At 49.8% G+C, this 22,740-nt stretch overlaps 3 protein-coding genes across 3 annotated transcripts; 1 reads left to right on the top strand and 2 right to left on the bottom strand.

The window, feature by feature from the left end:
• Positions 1-62: 62 nt before the first annotated feature.
• VAT1 (vesicle amine transport 1) lies at positions 63-8,566 on the top strand. The gene is made up of 7 exons (XM_081029050.1): positions 63-121; positions 1,336-1,929; positions 5,131-5,338; positions 5,749-5,919; positions 6,022-6,111; positions 6,631-6,872; positions 7,001-8,566. Exons 2-7 carry the CDS (start codon positions 1,522-1,524, stop codon positions 7,082-7,084), a joined length of 1,203 nt encoding a protein of 400 aa, XP_080885176.1. The 5' UTR covers positions 63-121; positions 1,336-1,521; the 3' UTR covers positions 7,085-8,566.
• Positions 4,240-16,903, bottom strand: IFI35 (interferon induced protein 35). Its single transcript, XM_081029051.1, has 8 exons — positions 16,703-16,903; positions 10,464-10,571; positions 9,944-10,091; positions 9,766-9,872; positions 9,481-9,667; positions 9,282-9,388; positions 8,829-9,059; positions 4,240-6,764 (listed from the first exon to the last, which is right to left on the bottom strand). Exons 1-7 carry the CDS (start codon positions 16,784-16,786, stop codon positions 8,868-8,870), a joined length of 933 nt encoding a protein of 310 aa, XP_080885177.1. The 5' UTR covers positions 16,787-16,903; the 3' UTR covers positions 4,240-6,764; positions 8,829-8,867.
• Positions 16,904-18,259: 1,356 nt separating this feature from the next.
• On the bottom strand, positions 18,260-21,316 carry RPL27 (ribosomal protein L27). Its single transcript, XM_081027956.1, has 5 exons — positions 21,217-21,316; positions 20,897-20,979; positions 19,746-19,915; positions 18,589-18,699; positions 18,260-18,481 (listed from the first exon to the last, which is right to left on the bottom strand). The coding sequence occupies exons 2-5, from the start codon at positions 20,975-20,977 to the stop codon at positions 18,433-18,435; spliced, it is 411 nt and encodes a 136-aa protein (XP_080884082.1). The 5' UTR covers positions 20,978-20,979; positions 21,217-21,316; the 3' UTR covers positions 18,260-18,432.
• Positions 21,317-22,740: the final 1,424 nt, after the last annotated feature.

Genomic DNA, 22,740 nt, shown 5'->3' with positions numbered 1-22,740 from the left:
CCCAGTCCGTCGGCCGCGCCCCCAGCCCCGCCTCCCGCTCGCGCACCCAGGGGGCGGGGTCCAGAGGAGCTGGGCCAGGCTCAGGGAAACCTAGGCCTAGGAGCAGGTTTCTAGTGCGCTGGTGAGCTAAGGGACTCCTGACGGTTTGGGGCGGGCCGAGCCGGGCTATTGGACTGATTTGACTTCCTTGAAAATGGGGGCGGGGCGGAGCTCGGGCGAAGTTCTGATGGATAGGGTGGCATCAGCACACTCACGAGGCTCGGGCCTTCTGCGTGCCCACGCCGGTGTGCTAGTGCGGACACGCGCGGAGGCAGCCATCCACTTCCTGAACAGGAGGGGCCACGAGATGATAGGGGAAGAAGGGTGTCTTTTTGGTTCGGTCTCCCTCCTGCACTCTCCTGTCCCGCAGGGAGTCTTGGAGATAGGAGGGTATGGACTCCAACACACCCACCAGGACAATGGTGACGTCATGGCTTTCCGTCCCCATGGCAACGGACGGCCTAGTGTGGGGCTATGGTGACTTAATAGCGGTCTTGGACTAACAGAGGAGCAAGAATGAATTTCTTTAGCCAAGCATAGGGTGAAAAGTTTTGGGGGAGCTGCGTCCTCTGGTGGATACTTCGGGGAGACAGAGAAGGGGAGGAGGGAGAGGCAGATAGAACTGCCCAGAATGACAGCCCTGATGGAGTCAGAAACAACCTCTAAAGTCATTTCAGACTTCATTCGGAATCTAACAATAATCAAACCACTATTTTGCATTTGCATGGCATCTTTTACCTTTCTTTTTTTTTAAATTAAATTTATTGGGGTGACAATTGTTAGTAAATTTACATAGATTTCAGGTGTACAATTCTGTATTACATCGTCTATAAATCCCATTGTGTGTTCATCACCCAGAGTCAGTTCTCCTTCCATCACCATATATTTGATCTTTTACCTTTCAAGAGCGCTTTTTTAAGTCGAGGATATTCGACTTAATTTTATCTTTAACAAGCGGCATCGTCACCATTTTACAGAAGGGAAAATTGAGGCACAGAACTTTAACAAACAAAATCAGATGGAGAGCTTTACAGACTTGATCTCTCTGCTCCAAGTTTGCCACTGGTAGACCACACGGAATGGGTAGAGTCAGAGCCTGAGGAACAACTTGGTTGGGTTCGGGTCCACTGGTAGCTGGCTCCCCAAATCTGATGTCAGCTCAGGTTTTGGGATCGTCCTTAAGACTGCCCCTTAGGATATTTTTTTAACTTGCATGAGGTTTACTATGAATAAGTAAGTAAATTAAATGGCGATCTGCATGATCCCAAGAATGACCTCGCGCGTGTCTGTCCCCAGATATTCCTCATTTTCACTTTTCGCGCGCCCTGGCCCTTTAAGTGGGCGCTCGAGGCCCCGCCCCCGGCCTGGCGCCCCGCCCCACCCGCTCAGGATCCGCAGCCGCCGCTGGTCCTGAAGCGCGCCCCGCCCTCTCCAGCAGTGTACACTCCGTACAGCTGTGCGCGCACGTCGGGAGTTCCAGCCATGTCTGCGGAGAGAGAGGTAGCTGAGGCGGCCACCGTGGTGGCGGCAGCCGAGGCAGGGTCCAGGGAAGACGCCTCTTTGCAGCCCCCGAATGCCGAAGCAGCCGGCGACGCCCAGCCACCCGCGGTCTCCGAGGGGGCCGACGCTGCGTCGCCTCCGCCGCTGCGCTCTCTGGTGCTCACAGGCTTCGGCGGCTACGACAAGGTGAAGCTACAGAGCCGGCCGGCCGCGCCCCCGGCCCCCGGGGCTGGCCATTTGACGCTGCGCGTCCGGGCCTGCGGGCTCAACTTCGCTGACCTTATGGCCCGGCAGGGGCTATACGACCGGCTGCCGTCGCTGCCCGTCACTCCGGGCATGGAGGGCGCGGGAGTCGTTATCGCTGTGGGCGAAGGAGTCAACGACCGCAAGGTGAGCGGGCCAGCGCAGGACAGGGCGGTGAGAGGCCGTGCAGGCCGCCGGGCAGTGGGGCAGGAGTGGGCGGGTGCCGGGGGTGTGGCAGGGCACGGGAAACTGGCGTGGACCCGGGTAGACCCGCATGGAGGGGTAGGAAAGGAACCTGGGTTCTGAGGTCCTGGAGAACTGGATTAATACTTGGGGGATGGAAGGGGAGACGGCGTTATTTCGCCCTCCCCAGCCATTTTTTAATGGTAGCCGCCGCCCAAAAGTGGCGGCGGCTGCGGCGGTGGTAGTGGTGGTGGGTGTGTGTGGGGAAACAATAAGGCGCCCATGCGCATGCGCACAGCGACCCCCCCATCCCCAGTAAAACCTCACCTGTACCCCCTGCCCACCAAACACTCCCCGGGTAATTGTGGTCTGTGACCCTGAATGACGGTTAGTGCCTCTTTCCCCTAGGGAGCTTGCGGAACTATGTCGTCGGAGTTGGGCGGGGGCGCAGGGCTGTGCCAGAACCCTAGTCACATGCAGCCCCGTGGTCTGTGGGGGTGTGAGGCGGCCCTTCCCAGAGCAGGGCCAAGAAACGAGGCACGCCCGTCATGGAGGAAAGGGAGCCTCCACCACCCCTCTACTGGCCCTACACTAGCAGTCTGGTTTTCGGGGGGCGGGGGTAGTTACGTGGCGGGGGGTTGAGATTGGGTCTTTGGATCTTTGTCTTGGACTCTGTCTCCCATGACTGCAATATCTCCTCCTCCGGTGACTCAGCCATCGGGCCACCACCCGGGGCTGCCCTGGGAAACGTTCAGGCCGGCACAACCCCTCTTTGCTTTCCTGTGGAGGACCCTAAGAAGCCCCGGCGGTTTCCATTTGGACTGGGGTGGGGGGTGTGGCACCGGAGCAGGTTTGCCCAGCTCTGCCTGTCTGTTTCTCCTTTTTGTTTATCATTAAGCTTAGCCACAACCCGGGACACCAGAGAGTTCCAAATGACCAACTTTTTGAGAGACCTGCGGTGAGCCTTTGCACGTCATTTATTTAGGAATTTCTTTTCAAATCAGGTCCCTGCAAGAGAGGCCCCTCAGATAAATGCAGCCTTTATCTAATGGGACCTGCCACTCCCAGATCCCATAACTGGAATTCTTGGATTTATTGTACATCCCCTCTTTAAAGGGCTTCTTCCTGGATTCAGCTCTGGCTCTACCCTTTCCACTGTCTTCTAAATAATCCCACCCTTGAGAAGGTGGAGGGAGTTGTAGTTCATGTTACTGCTGAAGGCCACCCACCTAACCTCCCCGCCCCACACTTTCCGCTTGGTAAATACAGGATATCCTGTCCAGGGCAAGAATCTGATTGTAAGGGGCTGGATTCTGTGAGGAGAGCCCCCCCTGCCCCCTGGTATAAGGGCTAACCCTGCTCTGTGACGGGCTGAGGGGTGGGCATTAGCCTGGGTTAGTGGTGAGCCTTGATTGGACCTGGCCACCACCCAGAGTGATCCATCCCTCGGCATGTTTGCCAAGTCTGCTAGTCCTGAGTCCTGGGGTGCGTTGCTTCCATTCCCCAAACCTTATCTCAGACCGGTGCTTTCAGGGAAAGATCCCAGCCTGCCTTCAGTCATCCTCAGTGGAGTGTGGGGCCTTGAGGACATGAAAGAGGGTATGTGGGGGAGTCCCATCCCCCTTCCCCATGGTTCCCAAGTCTCGTTAATATACAGAATTCCCATCATTCCTGGCAGGGACCAAGACAGACCCGGATTGTCCCAGAACAGCACCCACACCTCCCTCTCCATGCTCTTCAGATGAAGAGCGAGGGGAGGCCTTCCTCTGTCCCGAGAATGCCCCTCCCCCTGACCCCAGTTGCTAAGTTGGAGGAAGGGTTCTGACTTTTTTTTTTTTTTTTTTTTTTTGCTCCCTTTTCCTCCTGCAAGGAAGCTGTCCTGCAGGTGGCTAAAAGTGAGGAAAATACGTTTTCCCAGTGGGTGGGATTGTGTGGCTCTCTTTGTCCATCACCCCTGTCTTTGGGTGAAGGTGTCTTCTGGGCCACCAGTGCTGGCTCAGATACTTCACCTGAGGTGTCCAAATCCAGCCCTAACTACTCAGAGACCTTTACCTGTGGTATGGTATGGCCCTTACCACATACTCCCTCTTCTTTCAGTTACTTGTATTAGTGACCTGCCCTCCTTGCTCCTGTTATTGTCATTATTGTTATTATTAGCTAACACTAAGTGCCTACTATGTGGCTGACACTGGGCTAAAAAAAAAATCACTGAATGACTTTTTCACCACTTAATCCTCCTAACTGCCCTATTTTACAGATAGGAAAACTGGGTCTGAAAACGTTAAGTAATTTTTTTATTTGCCTAAGGTCACACCGTCAGTAAATAGTGGACCCCATTTTAACAGAAGCAGTTTGAACTCTTCAACACTTCATACTGCCCTAAGTATAAGCTTCTTCCCCCCCCCTTTTCTTCTGCTTCTTGCCCCCCACTCCGGTTCAAGCCATTGTTTTTCTCAGTCTCGTTGTGTAGGACATAGCTCCCTGGCGCATGCTGGTATTATGAGCCTTGCGCTCCCCTGGCTGAGGCGGTCGGTTGCTGATCGTCTGTCAGCTACTCACAGCAGCTCCCGGCAGCTCTCACTGCTGCTGGCCATTCACACTGGCTGCTGGCCACTCATGGTGTCACACGGTAGCCCGTGGCAGCACTCAGCAGCCTGGGGCAGCTCACGCCAACCTCCCGCTGATCATGGCATCCCAGCTCCAGGAAGAGCTGTTGTTCACAGTCTTAGCTGTAGAGAGCACAGCTCACACTGGCCCATGTGGGAATGGAACCGGCGACCTTTGCTTTAGGAGCACTGTGCTCCAACCACCTGAGCCACGCGCCGGCCCAGTATAAGCTTCTTGCCTCAGGGATCTTGCACAATAGTGAAGTCTAAGATCTATAAAATGGAGATAAGGATAGTATCTGCCTCAAAGATCTGGTGTAAGGATTGGTTGAGTGTTTAAATATAAAGCAGTTACAATAGGGCCTAGACCTTGGTAAGTTCTCAATAAAGGTGTTGTTATTGTTTTTGATTACATTATTATTATTACCATGACTACTGCTGCTGCTTCTGCAGCTACTTCATTACGTGGAAGAGGACCTTGTACATAAGTGGCAGGTCATAAATTGCTGCTAGGTAAATGAATGAGTGACTGAATCATGCTCTTCTTTCATTCTTCAAGGTAGGGGACCGGGTGATGGTGTTGATACAGTCAGGCATGTGGCAGGAGGAGGTGACCGTGCCCTCGGCCCAGACTTTCCTGATGCCTGAGGCCATGACCTTTGAGGAAGCCGCTGCCTTGCTGGTCAATTACATCACAGCCTACATGGTTCTCTTTGATTTTGGCAACCTACGGCCTGGCCACAGCGTCTTGGTACACATGGCTGCAGGTGACATGCCCCTTCCCTTCCTTTATTTTCCCTCTTTACCCCACCCAGATTTCCTTCTAGGCCCCTTCCCTGCAGCACAGCTAGATTGTTGTCATGACAACACCAGGCTGCCTTGGCCTATGGCGCCTAGAGGCCTCTGCAGTATTGTTGCCGTGGCAACATTCAGGCACTAGGTCCAGCCTGGTGTGCTATCCATAGCAACATGCCCTCACCCAGCATCCCTTCCCTGCCAGCCACCCTCCCCCTATGACAATTCTCAGTCATAGAAATTGGACATGGGATGAGGGGAGAAAGCCTCCAAATGAGCCCAGGCAAAATGAAAGTGATGGAGTGTGGGTCCTTAAAAGACAAGAATGGAGAGTGGTGGCTGGGTGACTATATCCCCTTCTTATGAAAGTGTCTTGCTGCAGGGGGCGTGGGTATGGCCGCCTTGCAGCTATGCCGTACAGTGGAGAATGTGACAGTGTTCGGAACGGCGTCGGCCAGCAAGCATGAGGTGCTGAAGGAGAATGGGGTCACACACCCCATTGACTACCACTCGACTGACTATGTGGATGAGATCAGGAAGATCTCCCCCAAAGGTGGGGTCAGGGTGTGAAGGGGTAGAATGGCACAGGACAGGGAGGGGATCTCCAGATTGGTGGAGTCTAATGCTGTGCCTGGGCCCTCTTACTCTGTGACAGGGGTGGACATCGTCATGGACCCTCTAGGTGGTTCAGATACTGCCAAGGGCTACAGTCTCCTCAAGCCCATGGGCAAAGTGGTCATCTATGGTGAGTCTGGGCCCGGCTGGAGACGGAGTTGGGGAAGCGGGGTGGGACAAAGGGGCCCAGGACTTTTGAATAAAGAAGGGGCAAGGACACAGGTGCTCCAGAGAATCAGGGTTAGGATGTTGCTTTGCCTTCAGACTGCTGCCTCCTGGGCGCAGCTCCTGTCATTCTCTTTCATAACCTTTCCTGTGAGTCATAGTAAATTCTGTATTCTTTCTGTGCTCCTGTTTGGGGTTATTCCTGATGCAAAATTAACCAGTTTGCCTTCTGTCCTACCCTCCTGGGCTTCTTGGGCAAGCTGCATTTCCATTTAAAAAATGATTTCACACAAAAATAAACAAATAAAGGTTAGAGCCATTTTTGAGTCAGCTGGAGTCCTTTTGGGCCTGGTAGCCTGCAATGTGGGGGATTATTCTGTCCCTGGTGTGTGATTGTCAGGGGCCCCCAGGGGGCAGGTGAGCATGGGTCCAGACACAGGGATGTGCCTGGCACCTGGATTCACAGGCTGTGTCTCTGTCTCAGGAATGGCCAACCTGCTGACAGGCCCCAAGCGGAACCTGATGGCCCTGGCACGCACGTGGTGGAATCAGTTCAGCGTGACAGCTCTGCAGCTGCTGCCGTCCAACCGGGCTGTGTGCGGCTTCCACCTGGGCTACCTGGATGGCGAGACAGAGCTGGTCAGTGGTGTAGTGGCCCGCCTCCTGGCTCTGTACAACCAGGGCCACATCAAACCACGCATTGACTCGGTGTGGCCCTTTGAGAAGGTGAGTGTGATGGCTATGCAGGTGGGGTCCCCGGGGTAGGGTTCCTCAGAGGAGGAGAGCCTCCTCCCTTAGGCTGGCTGTGGAGGAGCTGGATGGCACTGGGAGCAGAGTCTTGTCTTCCTCTCCAGGTGGTGGATGCCATGAGGCAGATGCAGGAGAAGAAAAATGTGGGCAAAGTCCTCCTGGTGCCTGGGCCAGAGAAGGAGAACTAGGGCTGGGGCTGGGAGACCCTCGGGGCCCGGGAAGAGAAGCTGGGAAGCCACGATTCTGTTGGCCACCAGACCCTTGCCTTTCATCCTCTATCAGAATTGCTCTGTCCTCACTCCCCCAAAGGTCTCCAGTGATGACCTCTCTCCCTCCCTGTTCTTTCTCTTTAGTCAGGGCTGCTCCCCTCCCTCTTTCCTGCCCTCTGAGGAGGTTGGGAAGTGACCACTTGGATGTCTGGGCCCTGCCAAGGGGACAGGGAGGGTCAGAGGGAGGCCGGCTGCTTCCTGCCCCCACCCTTTCCTCGGGCCTGCTGTGCTGCTTTTGTGCCAAGGCTAGCCAATCCCTTCCCATCCTGTTCTGTGAGCTTCCGCCTCTGCTTCATCTCCCCTCCTGCCCCTGCCCCACCACCTCCCCAAAGAATTGAAATGTCAGCTCAGGATATGGGGCCAATCTATGTGAATCCAGCATGTCCCTGTTTTGCCCTAGTGTCCCTTCAACCCGGGCCAACCAGCGCCCACCTCTGAATTCCCTTGCCTCATTGCATGGCCTCATCCTCCTGTTCCCAGTTTTTTAAGCACAATTGGGCTTCTTCCACCTCCAGGTTTTGTCCACTCTCAACCAAGGTTGCCTATTACAACAAGGGCAGGAATCAGACCTGCTCCCCTAGGTCACGACTCTGTGGGAGGGACACAGAGCCCCCCTTCCTTCACTGAGTTCTCTGGATTTGTTCTCAGTGCCTTAGCAATGGAAAACCTGTGCTTGTGTATGTGTGGGGGGGGTCCCTGTCTCGCACCTCCTTCTCTACCCCTGTACTCCCCAGTGCCTTCCTTGTTCTGGTGGAGCTGGGTTTTGCTGTTCCCCAGTCCCACAACACTGCCAAAAATCTGTGTGTGCCAGTGGGTGGGGGGCCAGCCCCTACCCTCCTGGGGTCTGTGCTATGTCTTGTCTCTGGGGCTGTCATTTTTCTATAGGTGGTTTAGGAGAAAGGTGGGGAAGCTTTCTCAGCCTTGTAGATAAGTGTGGCATTCACCAGCCAGAGCTCTGGGAGGCAATGCTGTCTCTTTCTTGTTCTGGGACCAAAGTAAAAATTAAAGCACATCTCTGTGCAGTCATGAGAGGCCCTCTACCCCTGCCTTCTCAGAGCAGGGAGGCAGCTTTCCAAACTCAGCCCCAAACTTCGTTTACATTGGTGGGGAGATGGAGCAGGGGAGTAAAGGGAGGGTGGGGTTAGGACCTGGGCGACCGGAACCAAAGTGGGGACTTCCTGGGGTATGGGGTGTAACTCCCTCTGCTCTCAGAGCTGGAATTAGGGAGAGTTATTGCAGTAACCATTGCCAGTGGGAGGCAGAGGGGAGGGGCTCAGCCTCTTTACTTTCTAAATGAGGACTAAATGGTGTGAAGTGCCACTTCTGCTTTTGTGTACCCCACCCCTTTACCGAAGCTGCCTTTGTGTTTGTGTCAATAAAAAGTCAAACCCTGGGTCCTGGACGTAGCTTTTGAGAGTGGAGGGGAAGGTAAGCTGGTGGAAGGTCAGTGCTGATCGTGGATGGTTGGAGTTTCTGCCCTCCCGCCAGCCTCCTTCCATGCCCAAATCAAGCTTCCTTTCATGAAATGAAATGAGGAAGAAGACCGTGCCATGCAGGCACTTTTGCTGTTCCGGGCCGTGTTTTACAACTCGGAGTCCCTGCCTGCTGTTGACCAGCATGACCTCTAATCCAAGTGCACCCAACCCCAGCCTGGGTTTAGTACCTTGGCAGAGGGGTGGAGGGTGTTGACAAGGGCAAGCTTCTAGCAGGACTCGGAGGTGAAGATGGCCAGGCCTCGCTGTCCTGGGGGCACGACTGTCAGGGCCTCCACCTCCCCTCCCCCACGGGTGGGCTTCTGGAAGTGGATCTCCAGAATGTCGTGCAGCTCCGGGCCGTCCAGGACATCGGGAATGTTGAGCACCAGCACAGACTGGGGCATTGGCTGGGGCCTGATCTGGAAAAGGAGCCAAGAAATGAGCAAAGGCTCGTGAGAGTCGGGCTGGGGGCAGAGGTTGGGGCAGGCACTGCCCAGGGGTGCATGGAAGGGGCAGGAAGCCTGGAGAGGCTGGCAGCGGGGAGGTCAGTGGGGTTTGGGGTTCGGATTCTCTCTTGAGCAAGTTTTTGGCGGGCAGACAGGTTACCTGGCCCAGCCCCCATTCTCCCACTTCCTACTTACCTCAGCCTTCTGGATCTCCCCACTCATGTAGGGAGAGACTTTCAGAGGGAACTCCTGCACACCCAGTGGCACTGTGAACTGGCTGATCCGGCACAGGTTCTGGGCCACTGTGGGGACAGGGAGGGGTGGACCTTTAGCATCAGGGCTTTCCTCCTCAGGCCTGATGCAGCTGCCCTAATCTCCCGAGTGGGGCCCTTACCTTCATCCTTACTGAAGCCCAGCATGACACCCCCATGCAGCAGTTCCCGACTTTCCACGTCACCACCCCCATTCTTGGTCTTGCCAAAGAAGATCTCCAGCTTGTCCAGCAGCTCCTCCTCACTCAGCTTGAGTCCAGCAGGAAGTCCACTGACAAGCACTCTCTGGCCACTCATTCGGGTGGACACCTAGGGGGAGAAAAGGAGTGGTCCCAGGCACAGCCCCACTCCCTGTGCCCAGATGCACAGCACCCCCTGCATGTCCCAGGACCCTGCCATTCCATCACCTGGATGGTGGTCACCACGGGCAGCTCCAAGGGCTGGACTTGCACCCGTAGCCGGAACTCTTCCAGGTCGATCTTATGCTTCTTTTGTTGTAGCACCCGATAGGCCACTGGGTGGGGGGAGTAGGGTCAGTATTGGGAAGCCTCCCAGCCTCCCTTCCAAGTGTCCTCAAGAGCTCACCCTTGGGGTCATCAAAGTTGACCAGAGCAGAGCCTCCTGGCAGAGGGTAGGAGATCCGCAAGTTGGAAACCAAAGACTTGGGCACTTCCGGGCCCTGCTGAGTTTGTCCTCGGAATACCAGTGGGACTTCAGGCACTGGGAATGGGACCTAGAGATTGGGGAGAGGGAAGCTGAGGCAGCCTTCAAGGGTGGGAGAGTTCCCCACTCCCAGCATGGAAGAAAGTGTCCCCGGTGCCATGTGATTGATACTGAGTGCCAGGGATGAATACATTTATTGAAAGAAGAGCTAGATAATGAGTGGATGACTGCAGGTCAAGCCTGTCCTGCAACTTTACACGCAAGATCTTTGTGCTCACATAAGCCTGTGAGGTAGGTAGCTCCACTTTACAGATAAGAAAACAAGTTCAGAGAGTTCAAGTAACATACTCAAGGTCACACAGCAAGGAAGTGGCAGAATGAGGAGTGAAACTAAAAACTCCCCAGCTCTTTCTACCAGGCCACAGCCCTTCTCCCAGCTTACCTTGTCTGGGGCGCAGTTCCTGAGCTCCCTTTTCAGCTCCTGCAGCCTCATCTTTAGTCTGGTCTGCTCCTCCCGAAGGAAGTGGAATTGGCTCCCACTGTAGAGTGCCTATTAGAGCAGAGGGGAACAACCAGATCTCCACCTGCCTTTCCAGAGAAAGAACAAGCCCAGGGGAAAGGGGTCCCAATTCTGGACTCTCCAGGAACAGTGTTGATACTCAGCCCAAGAACAACCCAACCCTTTTACCCGGCCCTGGGCTGGTCCTGGCCCCCTCTACTGAGGACGTGGTGCCTCAGCCACTCTCCAAAGGGCAGGAGGCTTTGCAGCAACCATGGCTGGTTCATTGCTGAGACCTAGAGTTTAACAAATATGGATTGAATTTCTGTTGTGAGGTGCTGGGCTCTGACACAGGGCAGTGGAAGAAAAGGTCCAGCCCTCAGGCCTGTATAAAACAGTATCCAAGACGGTGCACAGTCACAGGACTGACTGTAGAGGACTGCAGGAGTTTGGAGGAGGGACAGTCCGGAAGAGGTAAGGCAGCTAGGGAGGCCTCCGGGAGGAGTGGGGGCTTAGGGTTGCAAAATGTCATACTACTATGTATTAAGCACTATATGGTAGGCATTGTGCTGAGTCCTTCATATGAATTGTATCACTCAGTTCTCCCAACAACTGTATGAGATAAATACCCTCTTATCCTTATTTTACAGATGAGGGAACCGAAGCTCAGAGAGGTTAAGTGACTTGTCCAAAGTCATTTGGGCCTAGGCAGTCTGACTCCACCCTGCTAACATGTTTTACAGTGAAGAAATCAAGCCCAGAGTTGGGGAGTTGTTTACCCCACATCTCCCAGCTTGTCCCTTGACTGCCAACCCTTCCACTGTTTCAAGCAGCCTTTCAGGCTCAGTGTGATCTGGAGCAGGTCCAGAGAGAGAGCTGACAACATGGGCAGGGGAATGACACCAGGGATGTGAATAAATGCACCTTTGTTTGTAAGTTGGAGCAGACGTTAGCTGGCAGAGTTCACACTGTGGTTGGGAAGCCTGATAAATAAGGTCAGCCCAGAGTCTAAGTGGGAGCTCACTTGGGAACAGGACTCTGTCCTGGTCATCTCTGTAGCCTCAGTGCTCAGCAGAGTCCCTGGCACAAAACAGGCATTCAGCAAATGTGTGTTGAATGAATGAAGTGAGAGAATGACAGGCAGGGAGCATATTACAGAGGGCATTGAAGAAGTTTAGTGAGTTCACTCTGTTTTAAGCAGAGGAAAACTAGGGCTTGCATAATGCTGGTTTATGAGTAGTGAGAAAGGTATCTCATTCTTTATATTTCTGTAAACAAAGGGTTGCAAATTCAGTGCCTGCAAGGGCCAGTTAGATGACATCAGTGAGTCACGGGGCCAGTGGTGGGGACTCTGACAAACTGGAGAGAGCATATATATCCCCACTGAAGCAGCAACCTTTTAGCTCTAACCAAGCTTTTTAAAATTTTTTTTATATATATTTTTTATTTTTATTTTTTTATCGGGGAAGGGGAACAGTACTTTATTGGGAAACAGTGTGTACTTCCAGAACTTTTTTTTTCCCCCCAAGTCAAGTTGTTGTCCTTTCAGTCTTAGTTGTGGAGGGCGCAGCTCAGCTCCAGGTTCAGTTGCTGTTAGTTGCAGGGGATGCAGCCCACCATCCCTTGCAGGAGTCGAACCGGCAACCTTGTGGTTGAGAGCCCGCTGGCCCACGTGGGAATCGAACTGGCAGCCTTCGGAGTTAGGAGCATGGAGCTCTAACCGCCTGAGCCACCGGGCCGGCCCCTAACCAAGCTTTTTGACATGGGAATGTGGTCCCAGTATCCCATAGCTTTCCATTTTTTAAAGGGAAATCAGAAGTCTGAATTTTTATTTGAAAAAGATGGCTGAATTTAAAAAATATATGAAAAATAAAATGGGCTGGATTCAGTCCAACCTCTTTTTTTACTTCTGCTTTACATCTTGATATAATTATACATAATTGAAAATCTAGTAATTGGCAATGGTATTTAATAAATAGCTTAATAAAAATAAATACATAATAGCTTCCTAAGTAGAGTCTCTTAAAGAAAAATCCAAGCAGGGGAGTTTAGATGTGATATCAGTAGGAAATGGGGGAACTAGTGAAGATTTCTGAAAGGGTGAGTGAGGTGATGGACATGCTGTTTTAAAAAGATCCTGGCAGTGATGGCAGGATGAACTGGGGCAGGAACCGTGGAGCAATCAAAACAGACTCTGTGGCTCTCGTTCCCACTTATGTGACGGGAGCTGACCTGGGCCTCTGGCAGCAGGCATAAAGGAGCACGTACAGATGAGTACATTTCACAAGGACAAGCCCACAGCCTCTGGATGTTTGTATTAAAGAGACAGAGGGGAACAAACTGGAGAGACAATACCACGTTGCAGACCTGTGTGCCCAAGAGTTTGGTATAATGCCATTGACCCAGCGGGCAAGGAAAGAGAGCCAGTGGTTATCGAAGGCTTGCTAAGTGCCAGGCACAGTTGGGCTCCATCTCATTTAAGTGTCACAACACTGCCTCCTGTCTCCACTCCCAAGTGAAACTTCTCTTTTACAGGACCCCCTTAAGGACAACACAGGCTGATTGTAGACTTATTTGAATTTAATTATACAGGCTATTTATTTACATAATGACAACATGGACTCTAAATGCAAGCCAATGTCTATCGGGTGCTCAACAACAACAAAAATCGCAACTCAGTCTACCTTGAGCTCATTGAGAGACTGTAAATTCTGGATATTTTAGGGATGGGTTCACGATTTAAAGTTAATTTTGACTACATACATGCTTCTGCCTTCCTTGCTGAGTTTAGAACATTACCAACCCATAAGATAAAATCTCATGCGATCTATGTTCATCATGGGAGTATTGGAAGGCAGTTTAGCATAATGGTTAAGAGCACAAACTCGGGGGCTTACATCAGTTCCTCTTATTACAAGTTATTTAACTCCTGTGCCTTGGTTTCCTCACCTGTAAAATGAGTATAATAGCAGTTTGCACCTGTAGATAATTTTGTTTGGAACAGTGGTGCCTGGCACATAGTAAGTGCTGGAAACTGAGGCTCATCAAGTTTTACTAATGGGCCAAAGTAAGTCAAACCCAAGGCCACTGAAGACACTTAGGGTCAGGGACAGGAGTTGGTGGATAAGATTCTGGATTAGAAGCCAAGAGGACGGAAGAGGTCCCCGAGGGACAGAGCATTACAAGTGTAATCTTTGAGGATACCTGGTTAGAGGTCAGGGGAGACAAAGGAATGCAGATAAGAAATAGAAGGTATGGTCAGAGATAAGCCAGGCCAGAGCCAGGATTGGGTAATGTCAGATACACAGAAGAAGGAAGGATGAAACAGACCTGCAAAAAAGGGTTACAAGAAGGCCACTCACTCACTGCTCACTTGCTTACTGAGTCACTCATTCAACATTACCTACTGAGCACCTACCATCTGCTAGGCCCTATTCTAGGCCATGGGGTCACAGAAGTGAACAAAACAGATAAACCTTCCTTGTGAAGTTTATATTCTAGGGGATGAGCCAGACAATAAGCAGAATAAATAAATAAAATGTACATTATGTCAGTGATAAAGTGTTATGGACAAATATAAAGCAGGGAGGGGAGGACAGAAAATGGTAGAGGACAGTTTTAAATGGGGTGATCAGAATATCTGATCATGTACTTGAAGGAAGAAGCCACGTATACATGTGGGGGTAAGTCCTATGCAGAGGGAACAGCAAGTGCAAAGGCCCTGAGGTAGGAGGAATTTGTCAGGTGTATTTGGAGAACAGCAAGGAGGTCAATGTTGCTGGAAGAGAGCGAGTGAGGGGAGAGTAGTTGGAAAAGAAGTTACAGGGGAAACACGATTGGATCATTGAGGGCCTTTTACTCGAAGTCAGTGGAAGCCATAGGCAGGCTTAAATGTTCACAGGATTCCTTGGCTATTGTGTGAATAGACTGATGTGGGGAATTGGCACAAGCAGGGAGACCACTTAAGAAGCCATTACAGCATCCAGGTGAGCGATTTTGGTGGCTTGGACCAGGTGATAGCAGCAGAGGTGGTGAGCAGCAGTCAAGAGTCTAGATAGACTGAAGTTGCTGATGGGTCAGAAATAGGATGTGGAAGAAAGAGGAGTCTGGGATGACTAAGCTTTTTGGTCTGAGCAACTGGAGGGAAGGAGAGCCATTTGTTGAGGTGGGGAAGGAAGACTGTGAGTGGAAGAGATTTGGGGCATTAAGTTAGGGGTTATTTTGAACACGTTTGGTATGAAGTGCTTATCTGACATCTCAGTACAGACACATAGTGACAATTGCCTCTACCGAGCTAGCATTCAGGGAAGAGGTTCAGGCTGGGAGTATAAATTGGGAATTATCCATGCAGAGAGATTTAAAGTCACAAAACTAAATGAGAGCAACAAGGAGGGTAGGTATAGACAGAGAAGAGGTCCAAGGGCTGATTCTGGGGCATCCAACACTAAGGTAGGGGGAACAAGGAGAATGCAGAGGAGTGACTAGTGAAACCTGAAGGAGAGGAGAGGTGTAAAGAAGGGAGAATGAGTTTTAAGGAGGAGGATGAGCCAGCAGCTGTGCCAAGTGCTGCTAACAGGCCAACTAAGATGAAGAATGAGAAAGACCCCTGAAACTGAGCAACAGAAAGAACAGTCCTGCTTATCATAAGAAAATGGCCGAAGTTCACGTACAAAGATGATTATTGTAGCCTTGTTTACAACAAAAGAAGGAAATGTCCCACATCAGAGGAATAGCTAAACAAATATAAAATATTATAGCAATTAAAAGACACATTAATGAAGGACATTTAATGACATGGAAAAATGCTCACAATAAAGCAAAAAAGCAAAATATAAAGCTATATAAAGTATGATTCCCTATTCTGTTAATTCATAAGGATATTTATTAATGCATAAAAATGCATTAGAAACTCTGGGAAGATAGATAACAAAATGTTATTAATAAAGGCTGTCTCAGTAGTGAATTTGGTGTGACTAAAAAAAAAAAGTTTCCTGGAACCCACTTTCCTTCCTTGTTAATATATGAAGGCCCTTTAAAGGAGCAGTTTTAGCAGAGAGGTAGGCATGAATTGGGGGTGAATCAAGATGGTCCTGGGGAACTGGGGTTCTGAAAAGGTTGGCAATAATATTAATAACAAACGTATATTGAGCACTTAGTATGTGCCAAACAGTGTGCTACATATTTTTTTTTACTATATTAACTTATAGATTATCTAGTTTAATTTTTGCAGGTAGATCTTCGTGAGGGTTTTACTATCATTCCCATCTTACAGATAAGGAAATGGGGCTTAGACTGTAAACTTTAGAGAGGCTAATAACTTACTCAGGGCCACATAATTGGAGGAACCAGGATTTGGAACCAGGAAGGTTGGCTCTAGAGCCTGTGGTCTTTCTTATTATATTTGAGGGGCAAATGGAAAATGTCTAAGTGAGAGATCAGTGTACTTGTAATGGAGTAGTATCAGAACAGGAAAAGACTGAAGAAACTGGAGAGGGGGTGAGATTCATTCGTTCAACAGCTGTGTATTGAGTATCTACTGCCTGCCGGGTAGTGCTAGACACAGGATCAAGGGAGAACAGCATAGACCGGGACCAGTCCTCACAGAGCTTAGTCTAGTATGAGTAGGAGCATGCACGGGTCAGGAAATGGTGGATCACAGCAGACAGGGGGAAGGTTAGTTCTCAGAGGAGGTACACTTATCTCTGACCCAGAAGAGGGCCCATGGTTAAATTGAGAAGTATAAGAAGCATTTGTTGGGGTAGATCTCAGGAGATAAGAGTGTAAGCATTTCTGAAATGTTTAGAATTCTGTCATTAGAGCAGTTCTTAAACTTTTTAGGTCACAGAACCACAGACCTGTTGAATGCATGAATGTCATCCCCTCTCCAGTTTCTTCACTCTTTCCTTTCCTGATACTACCCCATTACAAGTATTTAATGAAAACTATGGATTTTTTTCGTCCAGAAAAATGCACATTCACACAAGGAATTCGTGGGATCCTGAGGTACAGGTTATAGAATTGTCTTTGAGACAACAGGTTATGGGTATAACTCGATAGGGGAGAGGAAATCCCAGCACACTTCTCCCCAGACCTCATCAACTCTGAAAGATGGGCAGGGCAGATTCCCAGCCAAGAGTGCTCCTCTACTTCTCCCCACTACCAACACCCTCCTCCTCACTTACAGTATCTTCAGTCGCAGACATGGGTTCTGGAAACTGGTTGGCAAGAGCCGAGGCTTCAGAGCTGGATGCAGTGGCAGAGTCCATCCCGACTAAACTCTTGCTCCTACCTTCTGAGGGGCTTTGATCTTCCCCAGCAGCGCCCTTATTCTGCTTGCAGGCTTTGCTTCCACTTTCATTTCAGCGAAATCCCTGCCCTTCCGTGCTCACACGCCCCTAGCTGGTTTCCCCACCCCTGGGAGGAGCCTTCCTGGCCTTCTGGTTGACTTCACCCAGCTATGAGGCCTCAGAAGCTCCCTACTAACTAAACGGAATTCTGGTCTCAATCAACCATGCATTCCCAGCTATCAATCAAGTGGAAGCCCATTTGTAGAATTTTGTCTGCTTCGTTAATGGCTGTTTCCCTGGAGCTCAGAGTGATGCCAGACACATGCACTGATAAAACAGACAAATGCAAGGACAGATTAAGCCCCTCCAAGCTCACAAAGCTGTAATACTATTTGTTGAGAGCTGTGTTATGTACCCAATACTGGTTCTACTTCACACGAATTGAGCTCAATCTTCAAAACCCCACAAACCTGGTTCTATTTTCCCTATTTTACTGATGAGGTTCTAAACTTCCGAAGCACAGAAGTATACAAATATATTTACCCAATGTTATATGACTAGGAAGTGAAGCATGTATCCAAACCTGGACAGTATTTGAACTTGGGCCTTGAGTCAGTGGATAGAACTTGAATTTTTAGTCAAAGGAGGGCTTACATTCTGTTATATCTGTAACTGACTACTTAACAGGAGTCTCAATGGAGATGCCTAATACTTAAAGATGAGAAGCCAAGTGAAAAGTACCGATTTTTACACCAAGAGTAACTTACTGAACTTTCTCCACCATCCTGGGTGGGAAGTGTGCCAAGTGCAAGGCTTGGCAATCCTAGTTCCATCTACTTAGAACCAGCTCAGCTGGAGAGCCTATTTCATTAGTGAAACAGGGTCACAAGTATCCCAAGCTCCTTGAATCATACCCCTTCTTGCCAGTCTCAGCTAGCCAGGCCACTTGGGTACCTCTCCCTGGTACTACTGTTTCCCCGAAAATAAGACCTAGCCGGACATCAGCTCTAATACGTCTTTCGGAGCAAAAATTGTCTTACGTTAATTTTGCTCCAAAAGACACTTTCGAGGTGATTGTCCAGCTAGGTCTTATTTTCGGGGAAACACGTACGAGGAATGGCTCCTCTGGACCTCCATCCCTATCTAGTCCTCGTTGGAGAAGCACCAATGTCATCAGACAACTTGCTAGAAATTCTTACCAACTAAATCTAAGCCATCGGGTGGGGTGCTAGTACTCTGGTCTTACAATCACCAGTGCTAAGGTTCAGAACTTCAGGTTAGTGGTTCTTAATCCAAAGGGGCCAGTGCCCACTCAAGGGGGTCCTTTGGTTGTCGCAGTGAGGGGTGGCTCAGGTTCCCTAGTTGATAGCCCTTTTGGGAAGCTCAACAGATCACTTTACCTGTTGACGGCAGCCAGATCATTAACAGATCACCAGGCCAAGCACCATAGTTCAAGTCTCACAAAGGCACGTTTAGATTTTATTTCATATTTTTGCATTTCTCCACAACCCCTCACCCACCACTCTCTCATTTTATGACTGTTCTCCTTTCCCAAATTAATAATACACACAACAGGCAGACACAGGAATATTTTTTTGACTTTTAATGACTGAAGCAAAAAAGATCTAAAACCGCAGCTTCTGGAAGAACCATTTGTTCTTGCCGGTCTTATACCTAGACGGGAAAAAAAAAGACACCAATGAAAAGAGGAACAGAGACAAAATTCCCTTCACAGGAATTAGAACACCATACTGGAACATCCACCACCAAAGCCTACTTACCTCTCTTCAAACTTGACCTTGGCCTCCCGTCGGGCTTTGCGTTTCAGAGCAGGGTCTCTGAAGACATCTTTGTTGACAACAGTTTTGTCCAAGGGGATATCCACAGAGTACCTAGGGACAATGGTGGGGAGGTAGGATCAGCCCATCTGCTGCCAGGGCCTTCACAGAGCCACCTAAGTCCTCCTGGGATACTGGGGTACCCAGGACTGACTCCATAGGTGCCTTCATCAAAAGCTGTCCCAAAGTCAAAGATTCTTTGAAAGTCTACAATGTTAACACTCATTTATATAGATTCAAGCCATTGAAAAACTTCATACTTCTCAATTTCCTGACTACTCATTTTCTAGCTAAGAACCATCACTTTATCAGATCTTTACTTTGATCATGGTGGGTGGGTGGCTAGCTTTCTATATGGAGTCATTGGATTTAATACTGTTCAAGTTCTGCCTATGCAGGGCCAGAGTCTCATTATGACAATGCAAAAGCTGGGTGGCTAGTTGCCCCAATTTCACCGCTTTCCAGCACTCGAGAAACAGCTTTGCTCTTTTAGGTCAGCAAACTAAAAGTGAACGTGAAGTCCCAGCAGTGAACTTTAAGGCACACGCTACTGGATTCCAGCAATTATTGTTCAGCACTCCTTCAAATCTCCTATTCCTTTATAAGCTTCATACTGAAATAGTGTATGTGCAGTGCAATATACTGAAAGGCCAGGAGCCAAAGGGTCTGGCAATTCAGTGGAACTGAGGGAGACTTGTTTTCACTTATTTACCATTTTTGAAAGCCTTTAACTATCCTGGAGTAGAACAGTGGAAGAGGGCAGGCCAATTCCTATGCCTCTGTTTACTGTGGATGGAAACAAACTTTTACTCAACAAAGAATTTTCAGGTGAGAGATACAGATAAAGACAAGCTTGTAAGAGATTGTTCAATCCTGCTTGGCCAAGTTAGGGCAATCACCACAGAAAAACACAAGAACGTGGCTGCAAGATGGATGAAAGGCAAGACTGGAAACACAACCACTTTGTAAGTGATGATTTGAAAGCGATGTCTCTTCCCCACTCTGGAATGGGTGCCAGGTTGTCTCCTTATTCAGCAGGGTGGGGGGTGGGGGGGAAGAAAGAAAAAAGCCACTTTTAATCTCATGCTTGAAATGCTCACCTTGTGGGCATGAGGTGATTGTAGTTATAAACTTTCACGAAAGATTTGATCTTTGACCTCTTAGCAATTTTCTTCTTGCCCATGGCAGCTGTCACTTTTCGGGGATAGCGGTCAATTCCAGCCACCAGAGCATGGCTGTAGGGGCGGTCTGAAGTGCCATCATCAATGTTCTGAATGAGCAAGAATTACACTGGTTATCAACTGAGGGCCTGATCAGGCCCCGTGCTGGATACAGGCAAGGCATGTACAGAAATACTCCTAGGATACTCCCGCCCCTAGGTCTGAGACCCACCATTGTAGAGAAAAACCACACAAAGCAGACACTAAGTACTATGCTAGATGCCCCTAGGAGTAAGGGTATGGATGGTACGCATTCCCACCAGAAGTATCTGAAAGGTTCCTGGGAGTTAAGAGATTTAAAATTAACAGTTAACATTTATGAAGTGCTTGCTACGTGCCAGGCACCGATTCTTGGCACCTGACAACTCTTAACTTCTTCCACGATTGCACTGCTAGTAAGGGGTAGCGGCAGGATTCCAAAGCTGGCAGCCCAACTCCAGAAGCCAGTCTCAAGCAGGTGGAGGAAAGGGAACCAGGGGTACGCCAGTGTGCCCCAAATGGCCAACAGCAGTGCTGTGTGTGGCCAGAGCTTGGGGACATCTAGAGGCTAAGACGGAGATAGAAGGCCAATCGTGAAGGGCTCAAGTATGTTAAGTGACCGTTTTGAATAGAAACGATTTCTCCCCTTTTTACCGAATCCCAGCTGCACCACTTACTACCTGTACGACCTCGGGTGAATCACTCAACACATCTACACCTTAGCACTAAAAAGGAACGTCCCATGGCTACTTCACGGAATGGACACGAAAACACCTGTACGGCAGCAGGCAACGCGTCAGGCACCAAGCAAGCGTTGGACAACGTTGGCCAGGTGGAGGGCGCATTATGTGTTACGTTCCCAATTCAACTCTCGTTTGTTTTTATTTTCCATCTTCCTCTTCCGAAAACCCTCATGCATTCACCCCCACCCCCACCGGCAATGCTCAGTGGCTCACGTCCCAAAACCAGTTCTTTAATTCCAAGCTTGTCGGCATTCCGAAACCGGCCCGATTCCCTGGAAACAAGGGCGTAGAAGCTCGCGAGGCGACTACCTTCACGATGACCGCCTTGCGTCCGGAGTAGCGTCCGGCCAGGACCAGCACCACCTTCCCAGGTTTCATAAACTTGCCCATTTCTGCAGAGAGGAAGAAGGGGCCGCTCAGAAATCCGCGAGCCCAGGCTGAAGGCCCGGAACTTCAGACTACGCTCACTGCCGTCTCGGCCCCGTCCTGCGGGCCCTGCTCACAGGCCGTGATCCGCTACAAAGCCACCAGAGACCAAGGAACTGAAAGCGCCCAGCGCCGCCCCGCAACTCGAACCCCAGGCTGCGGATGGCGGTGGATTGGAAGACCCTCCCCGAGGCTCTACTCACCGACAGCAGCCACTGGGGCCTACAGCAGAAAGGAAAGAACCGCTCTTCCTCTAACCTTTCACCCCAGAGGGAGGTGACATCACTTCCGGCCCCGCCCTTCAAGCTAGCCCCCGTCTCTTGCGTGACGTTTAGACTCTGGGTTGAGGGCGGAAGGAGCTCTTGTGGGGAAAGCAGAGCCTGGTGGTTTGTTTATACAAATCAAACTTTATTAGCATCTCCGGTGGTAGACAAGAGCCAAGGAGTCCCGTCTTTCGCGTGCGGATGGAATAGCGAGCAAGGCTGCCCCCTTGGTTGTAGTTCCTTTCTCTGACGCTAGGAGGGGGACACAATTTGAAATTTACTTTTTTTCCTCGGCAGAGTCAGGAAACAAAATAACACATTTTTTAGTGCACACCGTGTGAACTGTTCGGTGTAGGAGACGAAGATCAATCAAACAAAGGTACTTGCCCCCAACATTTAGAGTCTAGTTACAGACATTACAGACTAGAACAAGCAGTGAAGGTGGTGAAGGATGATCACGGTGGTAACAGCAGCTGCTTGCCCTGTGCTAAATTTAATCTATTTACGTGTATTATCTCACTTGATCCTTATAAAAACGCTAGGAGTTAGGTACTATTATCTCCATTCTACAGTTGAAGAAACTGTGGTTTAGAGATATTAAGTAATTTGCCCAAAGTCCACAGCTAGGAAGTGGTGGAGCTGGGAGAGATGCAAATAGTCCTTTTGACTCATATACTGTTTACCCAGTCACCATACTGAGCACCTACTCTGTGCTAGGCATGTGGGGTAAGTCGACAGCCTATTTAATTTTCTTTCCATTTAGACACGAGGAAATTGAGTTTCAGTGACAGTTACCTCTGTCGGAGGTTGAGCCCAATGAGTAGCATAGATGGGATTCATATCTAGGTTTGAACTCAGGTCTAGTTGGCTCTAAACTGAATTATTTCCCATCACTCAGTGGAAGAGTGTTTTGTAGATGGTTCTAATTTCGGTATCTTCCGAGTTCAAGAGAAAGAGAAAGCATCTTACAGTTTTTACTCACCTGAACACTGAAAAATCTGTAGGATTGGTCTTGGGCAAGATGTGGGACCAATCAGCGGTTCATCAATTCTCCTCTTGAGGGTCTCCAGGGACCAATTTTTCCTTGCAGCCCTCAGGACCCCCTTCCAATGGTTTATCATCCTAATTATGTACTTATGTTTCTACTTTCAGTTAAAATATTTTCTGCTTTAACTTGGAATATGACATTTTAGAGTTAGAAGGGGCCTCACAGATCTACTCTGGTCTCTCAAAGAGGACAATTCTAGAGCAGCAAAGTCTGAGTTGGTGACGCAAGGTCTCCCCATTCCCATCCCAGTGCTCTTCCCACTATAACACACTACCCTCTGTGATTTCCACCTCCGTGATCTCCCAGCCTCCTTATCTGCTTTTGTCTCTTTTGCTGTTGCTTCCTTGGAAAATAGAAACCAAACCCAGAAATCTAATAATTGCCTTGGACTCTTCTCACAAACTAATTCTCCAAAT

Source organism: Rhinolophus hipposideros, assembly GCF_964194185.1.
Source record: "Rhinolophus hipposideros genome assembly, chromosome: 20".
Classification (NCBI taxonomy): domain Eukaryota; kingdom Metazoa; phylum Chordata; class Mammalia; order Chiroptera; family Rhinolophidae; genus Rhinolophus; species Rhinolophus hipposideros.
The sequence above is the reverse complement of the archived record's forward strand: the minus strand, read 5'-3'. Positions and strand labels throughout refer to the sequence as shown.

Coding starts and splice junctions, on each gene's coding strand:
- VAT1 (XM_081029050.1), top strand. CDS start 1,522: ATGTCTGCGGAGAGAGAGGTAGCTGAGGCGGCCACCGTGGTGGCGGCA. Junction 5,339..5,748: donor CTTGGTACACATGGCTGCAG/GTGACATGCCCC, acceptor GTCTTGCTGCAG/GGGGCGTGGGTATGGCCGCC. Junction 6,112..6,630: donor GGGCAAAGTGGTCATCTATG/GTGAGTCTGGGC, acceptor TCTCTGTCTCAG/GAATGGCCAACCTGCTGACA.
- IFI35 (XM_081029051.1), bottom strand. CDS start 16,786: ATGGACTCTGCCACTGCATCCAGCTCTGAAGCCTCGGCTCTTGCCAAC. Junction 10,092..10,463: donor GGAACTGCGCCCCAGACAAG/GTAAGCTGGGAG, acceptor CCCAATCTCTAG/GTCCCATTCCCAGTGCCTGA. Junction 9,668..9,765: donor CCGTGGTGACCACCATCCAG/GTGATGGAATGG, acceptor TTCTCCCCCTAG/GTGTCCACCCGAATGAGTGG.
- RPL27 (XM_081027956.1), bottom strand. CDS start 20,977: ATGGGCAAGTTTATGAAACCTGGGAAGGTGGTGCTGGTCCTGGCCGGA. Junction 18,700..19,745: donor AATCACCTCATGCCCACAAG/GTGAGCATTTCA, acceptor CATTGTCCCTAG/GTACTCTGTGGATATCCCCT. Junction 18,482..18,588: donor AAGGTCAAGTTTGAAGAGAG/GTAAGTAGGCTT, acceptor TTTCCCGTCTAG/GTATAAGACCGGCAAGAACA.